Raw genomic sequence first — 12161 nt, 5'->3', positions numbered from 1 at the left:
TTTCCCTGTTGAGTAAATTGTCAGCAGAGCTGATTCTTGGTTTGCCAGGATAATGCCATATTTTGTTAAATATTTTTGTAATTTTGAATTCAGCTTGACTAGGTCATTAGTTGGCATAAATCTTTACAGCTCCACTAAAGTAAACGAGTAGGTTTAATCTGGGAACCAATGCACAGTACTGAGTTTTTTCTCCTATATATCAACATGATTGCAAATGAAAACAAAGTCAAACGTAGGTCTCTTAAAAACATAAAGGCTCCTTCTGTGAGTGGTAAGAATAAATTTTAAGATCTGCTTTACTTTCTTGTGTGCTGCAGAAACTGCTTTGCTACAGGGTGCAGAGTGGGACTCGAGTCTGAGCAGGTATTAATTTCCGAGGATTGCTCTGCTGATTGAGTTTTCTGGGCAATATCTTAGTGCAATAAGCTCTGTAAGAACAGAACAGTGATGAATATAAACTTAAGGGTATGTTCATCTCTGTTTTTAACAACCCTTTTGGTCTGGATAGAGAGATCTTTCAGATGAGGTTTATTCCAGAAAAGTTGACAAATGCATGACAGTATGTGTAAACATTTATAAGCCAAGTTGATAGGCTGAGGGAAAAATAGGGATGTAATTCCCAGCAGACAATAGATCACTGCTTCCAGTTAACTTTAGTGGCATAAAGCATAAACCATAAAAATGCTCCAGCCTGTGTTCTTCTGTTCCCAATACCCAATACCCAATAACCCTCTTCTGTAAATAGGGTTAATGCTGCTTTAATGTCAAGTCCTTCCCAAACAGAAAGAGAGCTGCTTGGCTGAGTATGTTTTCTACACCAAAAAAACCATGGGGCATTTCTGGTTCTATAGTCCCTCTTCGCCTTCCACCCAGGCTATAATGTTTGCTGATGGAAAGTATTTGAAGAGTTCTCCAATTCTGTGGGCTGGAAGAGCACACCTAATATCACAGTAGCACATCATGTAGGGTAGCTTCCTCATCAAGTTTCAAAACAACCACCTTTTAAATCATTTTTCTTAGAAGTTCCCCCTGCTCCAGCTGTCACACACTGGTTGGTCAGAGCCATGCTGTCAGTCCCAGCCATGTGGCACTCATCCCTACATTGTACAACGCTGGTATGGCAAGGACAGCATTCTGCAGTTTGTGGGAAAGGGAAGACAGCAGTGTCATGGTGGAAGTGGGGTGACTGGTTAGAAGAAATTGAGGAATTTTTTAACAGTGAAACATGTGTTAAGCCCGAGGTGTAAAATACAACGATGGGCTCATTTGGAGGCCATGACTTTCTGCACAGTGAAATATGGACAATGGTACTTGACTTCAATTGGTGTTCAGACGAATCTCGTTGCACTTGGTGAGAACTTCTGGTTCTTTTCAGAAGGCGTGATCCCTTAGTGTCCCTGAAATCCAATGATGCTGGTGCTGAGCGAGGAATGCTATCATGAAACAGGCTGGCATCCAGGTGTGTTTTTATAGACCACAATGGCTGTGAGCAGTAATAAATTTCCTTCACCCTGCTAAGTCAGCTGTACAATGATCTTCAATCTGCCACAGGATAAGATCAACATTATGTGTCTTCTCTGTCCTCTGTTCTTTGCCAGTTACTCAGTAGTATCTTCTTGTCGTCCTTCTCTGCTCGCATTACTGCATTATTTCTTGCAAGGATCTCAGTCTCATCAAGGATAAGCTGCTGCTTCTGATGGTGGGCTCACTTTCACTGCTTTTACCTGACGTGGCATAAAGGTATACTGCAGTTTTAGAGTAGGATACTGATATGAAAACTGCTGGGAAAATCCCAGAACACACTGACTCCTTCCAGTTCTGAAAGAACAACTTTCACAACTTACACCAAAAGGAGCAAAGACAGGAGAACTTACCTCCTTCTATCCCCCTACCTACATGTTTTGGGTCAAATTGCATAGTGAAGAGCAGCCTAGGCAGTAGGTGACTGAAAAACTCATTCTATGTAGACAAAGACCTGGAGAAGCAGGAGGATAACATGTAAAGATGCCACAAGGATGACTGTTGACAAAATGGTGTAAAAAAGCAGGTTTTGAAGAAGGAGAGTTCTTTGGAGAATGGCCAATACAGTGTCTGTGAGAATATTAGCATGGCAAAAATCCAAATTAGCAGGATTCTGAGGCTTCAAAGCCATAACTTTACAAGACATCTTTTATAAGGTGAACGGAAAGCTAAACAAGTACATTTTTCACTGCTACAAACTGCATGGGAGTGCTAAGGAAGCTAGGATTTCACCTCTACGGACAGGAGATGTCTTCATCCCCATATCAGACTAGTCTGCAAAGCTCTTCTTCATATGACCCTTCAGTATGATATACTTAATTTCTCTTCCATTTGAGATTTTTGCACTTTGTCTGGACTCCATGACATTTGAAGTCCTCTTGAGTTCACTGACTCATTAATACTCAGAAAAGCACCGTAAGCTAATTAGCAGGCTGTGATGCTGTCAGTCATGACCTTCCTGTGTCCAGTATCTTCCAGCACAGACATGTATGCTGTATAGACATTGTTGCCTACTTCTTGGAATTCTAAAAACAAATGAATTCTACAGTCCTAGGAAGTACAAAATATCATAGTAGCAGTAAGATTTCTGTTAACTCCATTGAGATTGTGCTTATTTTTTTGCCATACAATTTAAATGCATTTAATGCATATTTAAATACATGCTATTTCATTATTTATTTTAAAATAGCAGCTCAAGCAGTGCTCCTGACAATGACTCCTCTTAGGTGGCTGCAGCTGACCACAGCACTTTAAGTCCATTTGCTTAAGTGTAATTCTTACAAGACTTCCTTTTTTTAATATATAACCTTTGTATATCTATCTATCTATCTATCTATATATATATATACATATGTATATTCCCTTTGAATATGTAACAGTTATGGCCTCACTATAAAGCTTGTTGGACTCATGGGAAAATCTCAATAGGCCTGAAAAGTGTTTGGAGCTTTCCCCTTCTGTGGTTTGATATTGCTAAAGCTCACCTGCAGTTACTAGCTGGTTACTATTTCTGGGCTGTTTTAATACTATACGCAGCAGGGAGTTTTCAGCTGATACACAGTTAGAGACATAATGCCTCTAAATTAATTTAGATTTCCATAAATCAGAAACAAGAGTCTGCAACCTCACAAACTACACTTTAAATTTAGAAACAAAAGTCTGGTTGATTGCTAATGCTGAATTGATGGATAAAATACTCTCAAAAACATCTTGCTTCGATTATTCTAAGCACTTAATCTTGCAACAGAGAGATAGCTCATAAAAGCATGTGTTCTGGTGGCATGTCAGAAGGTGGATTGGAAATATCCAAGAGAGAGCATCAGAGATTTCTGAGGATTCATTCTAAAGCATGGTGGTTGGAAGGATGTAGCAGATGGGGCTTGTCAGATTGCAGGTGTCTGCAGTGTGTTCCCCAGGGCTTCTACAGTGTTGTGAGACATCAGTGCTGGATGTGCTAGCACACCATCACATGTGATGGAGAGAAGCTTATGCTTTCAGGAAACAGTTTTGGTGATCTTTTCCCAAAGTGTCTTCAACAGAGGACTCACAGCCAGATGTGCCTACCTCTCCCACCTGTGAAAGCATATCAGATTGAGTAAATCACACATAATGTCCCCAGTGCAGACATCTTAGGTGAGATAAAGCAAGGAAATTGCAGGTGGTGGGGCTCACAGCTCTAGCACTTCTTCTTAAATGAATCTCAACAGGTATGGTATTTTCTGTGAAGATACAGCATGGAGAGTTCCTTTGCCACTACCATTGAGCACTGTGAAGGCAAAGTGATCCAGAGAGATCAAAGCACCACCATACTAAATTAGCATACACAGATACAAAAATGTATCATGAATTTGGCAAAGAAAAGCTGAAATCTTTTACAGCTGTGACAATGGTAGAGCAATACCTGAAAAGTTCATGGTACTGCTGAAAGCATGCCACCTTTATTAGCAGAAAGAAAAGCCAGGTGTGGGACCACCAGCTGGAAGATCCCCCCTGCTCTTCAGCTTCTACTGATGGATGCTTTCTTATTGACAAGTTTGCAGTGTATCTTCTGTTCTCTGGCCACGATCATTTTCCCTTAGATAACATGGGCTTCTCAATATGCTCCTGACTTTTACAGTACATTTCCAACATGTGACATACAGCAGAAGCCTGAAAGCAAAGTCCCTGTTCAAAGAACTTGACACTGACAAACTCTGCTCCCTGGGGAGAGTCTACAATCCAGAGCCTTCCTTTTAGATTTGACAGAGAAATTTTCCTGCATCCAGGCCTTAGACTGCAGGGTTAAAGAGCAAAGAAAGGCAATGGGAATTGTTTATGTACTTATAATCTCTTCTTTTCCCTGATTGTGGCACTGAGATATAGATCACTTGCAAGCAGATTGTAATGCTTTACAGAAACCATACTGGAAACTAGGACATAAAATATTAGAACTTGTCACAAGACTGGCTAGAACAGACAAAAGCCATAGAGATACAGGCTTTCAAAGCAACCTGGTAGCAAATTCTCTTTTTGTACCCCAAGTCTCTTGTTTATCTCCGTGCTCCTTCTCTACTCAGCCCTTGCCTGCTGCACTGCAGTAATGCAGTCGCTGCCTGTCAGTCAGGGAACAGATAGAGCAGTCTCCTGTCTTGTCCCCATCTATTCCCATTTGCACACCTCAGTGCCTCTCTAGCAGCATTTTTAATTGGTTACCTTTTGCAACCTAGTCTCTGTGAAAATATGCACTGGCCTGGCCACAGCAAGGGATAAAAGCTTTTGGTGGTGGCTTTTTCAACTCAGACTTAGTATAATGTCATGGCCAGGGGACTAAGGAGCAATAAAACAAACAAGGTGGCAAACAGATTGGGGAGATGTCAGGAATAGTGCCAGGTGTCTTCCAGGCTGTGACAGGAAGGCAGGACAAATGATCAGACCTGCTCCAAGGCAGCCTGCTGGTCTGCGTGCTCACAGGATGAATAACTGACCTTGTACGGAAGTCAGGTCTGCACAACAGACAGTCTGCCAAGCAGTCCGAAAATCAGGAATGCCATGAATTTTTATGCACCCAGAGATCTGACACTAGGAAAACATCCTAGGATTCAGATAGCAGAAGGGATGAAAGCAGTAGAAAATGATCAGAACTAAATGTTTGCTGTCTCCTGCCTGCAAGTGAGCTTATAAACTCATTGCCCGTGGTGCGGAGAGCAGCCTGCTGCTTCAGATGAGGGCTCAGGACACTGCTGCAACCTTCGTCTGTGTTGAAACTGCATTCATGCTGCAGCTATCCTCTACTGCTCAAACAGCAGCCTGGATTCATTCAAGTGAATGTTTTTTTGTGTTTTTTTTCCCTGAAAGATGGGTTTGCCAGTTTGTACTGAGAAGACACAATGGTATAAAATTTGTAAGATTAGAAAACAGGAGGAGATAAGGCAGCTGTGGTCCCCAGCTGCCCATTTTCTTAGGAGAGTAAGATCTTAAGGTGACAGAAAATCGCTTTAACATATTTCTGCAGCTCAGTGATGGTGCGTATTCTGCAGCTTCTGCTAAAAGAAAGGTGTGCAGTCAGGCTGCAGCTGGCTGCCTCTGAGGTGGGAGCTTCCTGGAGAGCAACCACCCGGCGTTCCTGCAGGCCTTCACCTGTGGCTGATCAGAGCCTGGATACGTTAGCTCACTATTCACGAGATGTGATGTGAAGGACTGGAAGACAGACATTAGATAAAATGCATTTCTAATTCCTTCAGCATCAAAAGGGCTTTCAGGTTTGAAAACGCGAGTCAGTGGAGTACCTGGTTGGATGGATGCTCCGGACATTTGGCTTGCCCTTGTTAAGATTCTGCGCAGGTCTCATTCAGAGAATGCGCACCAAGAACCTGAGGCACAAGGCCTGTTCCCAGAACAACATTCTTCTGCTGCCCATTGCTGCTGTGGGTAGCACCATGCCTGGCTGGTGCCTCCTGGAAGCTGCATGGTGATATTTCAGTATTTCATCACTCCCTTCTTGTCAGAGCACATGAAGGTGCCCTGGTGAGACCCCTCATTCCACATTCCATGTGATCAGCGGATCACCGCAACTGATTTTCTGTTGATCTCTGCTGAGAAGGTTGTACCTCTGAGACTCCTTTCAGAGCTGTCGTGAGCAACTGCTAAAACACGGTGCTGCTTGGTCAATTACACATCACCACTGCAACATGTATTCCTCCAGAAAGGCAAACGCTGTTTATTCAGGCCACAGCTAACCTTGGATATTTTTTTAATCAGAAAAAAGAGCATAGATCCTCCTGTCGATACTGACTTTAGAAACCAGGTTTCTCATGCTGAAAAAAGACTTTCTCTTTTTCCCATCTTACCATCCCTCCCCCCCTGCTTAGAGTCTCACATGGGATTTACTGTCTGTGGTGCCAGCTTGGGGAAATCGTACGTTTTACACCACCTCAAACAGGCTGCTCATCTATTTTGGGTTTTGCTTTTTAAATACTTTCCAGAAGCACAGTACAAGAGTGTATCTGCCTGGGGAACAGCAGGGGAATGTTTAAAAGCACATTAATATTAAAAAGATTATTTCAGCATCTTATTGCCATCTTTTTCAAAAAGACGAAGAGGCAGGTAGATCTGAAAAAGAAAGTAAAATATTTAAATCACCTAAAAATATTTAAAGAACTAATCAAACTGGTGGGTGTACCTCTACAACTGCTGTGCTCCAGACGTTTTCCAAACCCGAGCTTTATATTATAGAGAGAACTCTGTCAGAGCGCAGCTCAAGCTCTTTGTGAGAAGAGATTAAAGCAGTACGTTTTCTGTTATAACTGATCATACAAAGACTTCAGAAGCAATCATGAGAACAAAATATCTACAAATATTTTGTAGTTCATGTAACATGAGGTAATCCTCCCTCATAAAACCTATCTGTTTTATTTCTACATTGGAAAGTGGGAACAATTCAGAATCTTAGCCTTGTTCCATGAAGCAGAGAAGTGTCTGTCTGGGAGAGACCAATAATGCCACTGATTTACCTGATCCCTGAGGTGATTAACCCCAAACCATTAGTCAACAGTGCTTTATTCAGGCCTAAGACCTGTGTTTGCAGTGTGCAATATGCTTCAACACTGTGCTCAATTTTGTAACTTGATGGCAAAGCTTCACAGTGCAGCTTTAGAATAATTCTATCTTCTTACAATTTGCAGAAGTTTTCCAATATCTCTAATAGGAACTGCCTGCATGGTCGTAACAGTGACGCAGAAAATTAGGATGTAATCTGATGTGATTAAGTAATGGATTAGGTAATGCCCATACAAAAAACAGAGGAGTAACTTCATTTTCAAGTCCATGTTGAGGCTTACCAAACAAGGACTGAAACACTCTCAATTACTCATCCAGTATGCTCTGAACAAAACAAATACGAAATTCCAGCAGTCTTGAAGCTTAATTTGATGAAATTACAGATTTACTATGTCTGATTCTTTACGTAGGGGGAAAAGCACAAGCTTTAAGTCATAAATCAGTGCCTTAGGCCAACCATAGAAAATAATATTCTTTAAAAAAAATATTACTGTTCTAAATGTTGGAGGAAGTGATTCAGAAATCATATTCACAAAGTGAAAAGTGGATGGTCATCAGTCTACACACAAAGTTTTACTGATGTGAAAGATAGAGCTTGGCCTGTATTATTTGGAGGTATGTATATAACCTTTATTAATAAATTTTATGAAAGCGAAACAAGTGATTGGTTCTGGAGTTCTTGAGGTGATTTGTTCCACTGGCATAATGTTTTATCAGTTCAGCCACCTGAGACTGATGGTAGATAGTTTTGCAGCTGTGTACTAGCAGTTAAATTATGAGTATAAAATTGTGGACAATACCATGAATCAAACTTTTGCTGGTGAAAGCTTCAGATAAACAAGAGAAATTTTCTGTTGGCATTCTGTTCCCTAGAGGGACTGTCACTTGAAGAGGATGCCTGCTTTTGTGCCACCTGCAGCTGTGTATTCTCTCCATAAACCCTTCTGCTCAGTTTTATTTGTGACCACAAATTAGTAGCAAATAAAATCATGACAGTCTTCTAAAATGGCTGAACTATGGAATGTGGCTGAGGCTTAAATTTTTCCCTTCATCCACCTTGAGAATGAGGGAGAGAGTGTGTGTGAGCAGTCCTGCTTCTGCATTTTTCCTTGCCTTCCCAATATGTATCAAGCTCTCTGAGCTACATACATACATACATACATACATACAGCTTGCATACAAGCTGTCTACTATGCAATCCAGTTCCCGCATGAACAGTTCCACAGCAGAAGTGACACTGAAAATCAACTGACTACTCATAAAGTACTCTGTCATTCTGACACAAAAAGTAGTTTTTCAAAATATTTCAGTTCTTCTCCAATTGATTTAATATTCATGGAAAGCATTGGCAGTAATACCATGAAGGCCTCTGAAATACTAGCAAAATGCTGCCTAGAATATCAGGTTTTGTATCCATGCTTTTGTCTCCACGCTGTGTGGTTATTTTGCCTGAGTAAATCTCAGAATGATGTAAATCACCTAACTCATCCAAACAACTGCAGCCAAAGGGACTTCAGAACTGTAATCTAACCTTAAATCTGCATGCAGAAACCACTTAAAATCTTTGCTGTGAGCAAAACAAAAATCCTTGAGTAACCTCTAACCTTACACCTTTGAAATCACTCCATACACTTTAATGGATATTTAAATACCTTCTCTCACTGGAGTTTCCTCCTGAAGTGTTGTCAGATGATAATTAACTGTAGGATAACTGCTGTTTTGCAGACAGGTCGCTTTCTGATTTTATTAAGAAACCATAAATTATGTAGCAGTGAATTTCAACTGGGAAAAAGAAAAAGCTGAGCTAATAACAACAGACATGCTTTACCTTTGGGTCATGTATTCCAGAAAGCTCTTCATAGATCTTCTCTCCAACCATGACAGCAGCTAAGTTGGCTGTGTACGTGGACAAACAAAACAGACAGAAAATAGCCCATAGATTCATTAAAAACCTTCCAGTCCAGCATTTGGGGGGTTTGATGGCAGCTGTTCTTCCAAACAAGATCGCATAGCAGACATTCAGGGCAGAGGAGAAAGAGAAGACTTTGTTTCTGTTCCTTCCCTTGGGGGTCATCCCAAAAGGACTTTTCCACTCGTATAAGGTGAGGAAAACAGCAGTGATGTGGAGCGCAACAAATATCCCCAGCCACATAGTCCAGTGAAGTGGCCACATGAAGGCTCCAATCGGAGCTGCCGTGTCTCTGGTCCTCACCAATATCCCCAAACTAGTGGAAAAGAAAGGGCTAGTGAAATCAATCACTTGGCTGCGGGCAGTGTTAATGCTAAATGATGTCACTGCCATGTGAGCTGTCCCAGAAAGAAGGTCTCCTACCAGCCCAGTCCAATGACCATTCTTCCAGGCTCCGTATTTTCCATCACCAACAATGTACAAGTCAAAATCAAAGTTCATATCCTCAGCCAATTTCTCCAGCAGATCAATGCAGTAGCCGTAGCAGCATTTCTTCAGCTCAATGGGAACGGTGTCATTTCCTCCTTGAAGAGTTTCAAACAGGTTGTCCAGCACTGCTGAATCGTTGGTCAAAGGATCCAGGCACAGCTGCCCTGCTGGGCAAAGACCTTCATCATCTACATCTCTTGTAAAGACAAAAGGGTGCTCAATAAGAGTTACCACTCTGAGGTGCAGCCGAGTGGGGTGCTGCATATGACTTTTATGTCTCTGGGCCTGTTCTGGCCATATCCCATAGTCCATGACAATCTTTCCTTCTTGCCAGCTCCCTAGACGAGTCCACATAGGGTTCCCAACAGGGTCATGCTGCAGGTTCCAGATGAAGAAGTTGTTTTCTGAGCTGATAACAGAGGAACCCTTCACCTTAATGTGGCCACTGAGACCATCAAAAGTTGTGTTAGCTAAAAACCTGTTGGAGAGAGCAGAATAATCAGAAGCACATATCATAAGCCATACGCTGAAACTTATGCAGACGCCATGAATTTATGTTTAAGGGATTAGATTAGAAAATCTGGCTAAACACTAGATATTCATAGCTTTCCTACAGCACAGTGAATAACCTACTTATGATTAAAATACTTGGGAATGCTCTGTCTCCTGCATGTTTTAAGTAGTGTAAATGGAAACTATGTAGAAAAGATATTTTATTTACTTACTATAAAAAAATGAGAGAAATAATTTTTTTTTTCAATTGCCTTTGCCCTTTGCTTCGTAAGTAAATGAAACATAGGTTAGTTCTCAACTGAACTTAAAGAGATCAGTAGCCAGACTCCCAGACAAAAATATGAATGAAAATGGAAGAATGCAAATGAAGAACTGCCCTTCCAAGAAAAATCTTGTGATCTTAGTAAGATGTAGCATATGTAAGAGAGGCTACTGAAGTGCTGTCAACATGTTTCAAGCACTCTCAAGTGAACCAACCCAGATTCTAAATGCCCATTTGGTAAGTCACAGCCACTTCAGAATGAGGAAGGGACTCAGAGAAAGAACTTTGCCCTAGAAAAAGATTTTAATTCTTTAAAAAAAAAAATTATTATTAAAATACCTGCAAAAGCAATGTTCTGAAAAGTGCAGTTTTGACATAGCCGATCTCATCAAGCATATCAATTTTGCACTGCACATTCGTCTTTGGATGTTTACTATCCCACATCTTCAGAGTAAAAGTTATTTCCTTCGCATTGGGCTGGCAACATTTGCTGTAGTTGTCATCCACCTATGTGTAATACAGCTTCTCGTAACTCATTATTCAATATGCTAAAATGATACAGATAAGGGAGCAGGAAAGTAAGTGGGAACATGACCAACTGAACTGCTCTCTGTTAATGAGAAAGCTGCTGTGCATTTTGCAGGGACTGCAGAGGCACTCTGTTACGACTATGAAAGTCTTGGTAGAGTGATTCCATTAAAAACAACAGAGTTATATCGCTGCTAATATGGTATAAGGTAAGTGAAGCACATATTTTTCAGTAAGAGGCATTCGGATGACAGAGTATTTAGCTGTCACAGTAGAATGTAACACGTCATAATAGCTCTAAGAATTAGATGAAAGCAAGTATTGAAAGAAGTATAAAGTGTGTAGCTGTCACTGCAGCCTCAATAGACAAGGCATAAACTTTAAGTAGTGTTAATTGTTTATCAATAGCTAGAGGGGAAGAAAAAACTAACCTTAAATAGGATAAACCTGCAGCAAGTGTCTGTGCATGCACATTGCTGACTGCACTGCACCAACGAAATCTGTTAAATTTTTATGTATCTTCAGCAGTAAAAGTTCTGTATGTGTGCAGATCATACTAACATTTGCCCTCAGCTAAGAACAAATTTAAGAAACTAAATAATACAGTTTGAATATAGCTGTATGTGTGAAAGCCTTTTCTGTGATGGCTTCAAAACTACTCTCAAGCAGTCTATTGTGCGTGAAATTCGGAGAAAGACCTTAGAATCACGGAATCATTAAGGTTGGAAAAAACCACTGAGATCATCTAGTTCAACCACTAACCCAAAAAATGACACAGTCCAAGATGATGCAGCCTATACTGTCCAGAACAACAAATTGTACACGTGTTACCTGAGACTAAGAATTGTGCCCAGAAATACACAAAAATGTTAATAATATACATTTTGATTGATGCATGATTGTGGATCACATTCTATAAGTCCTTTTCCACTTAGTCTAGTGTTAGCTAAATGTAACTGTAACTTCATTAACCACTGGTGTCTGTCATGTGTGACAGGTGCTTTCCTTCCGGGCTGCTTCTTTATTTGGCAGGATCTGTGCATGTTTGCAAATGCAAACATCATCAAGACAACAGCTACAGAGGAAGGCAATCCTGAGCACTAAAGGAAGGTTCACAGAGCTATGAACAGGTTTTCTGTCTCTCTTCTCCTTAGTCTTTGTTAAAAAAAATAAAAATAAAATAAAAAAGTGCAACTTCTTCCTTACAAGCACTGCTGTGTTTATACGCTGAGGTCATCATTATGACAATAACTGAAGGTATAGATGAACCTGTGCACAACATTATGAAAGACACAGTGTAGAAAATAGTGTTAACAACTCATCAGTGTTAACAACAATGCCAGAATTGACAGACACAAATTCCTAAGAGGAATAAATTAGCAAGATTCTGATGGATTTGGCCCC

At 40.7% G+C, this 12161-nt stretch overlaps 1 protein-coding gene across 1 annotated transcript in view; it reads right to left on the bottom strand.

Moving 5' to 3' along the window:
• GRIN3A (glutamate ionotropic receptor NMDA type subunit 3A) overlaps positions 1–12161 on the bottom strand; it is a 68205-nt gene that overhangs the window by 22961 nt on the left and 33083 nt on the right. The window contains exon 3 of the mRNA XM_048932405.1: positions 8885–9932. Coding sequence (XP_048788362.1) covers positions 8885–9932 — 1048 coding nt within the window. The remainder of the gene's footprint in view (positions 1–8884; positions 9933–12161) is intronic.

Source organism: Lagopus muta, chromosome Z (genome assembly GCF_023343835.1).
Source record: "Lagopus muta isolate bLagMut1 chromosome Z, bLagMut1 primary, whole genome shotgun sequence".
NCBI classification, from domain to species: Eukaryota; Metazoa; Chordata; class Aves; order Galliformes; family Phasianidae; genus Lagopus; species Lagopus muta.
The sequence above is the reverse complement of the archived record's forward strand: the minus strand, read 5'-3'. Positions and strand labels throughout refer to the sequence as shown.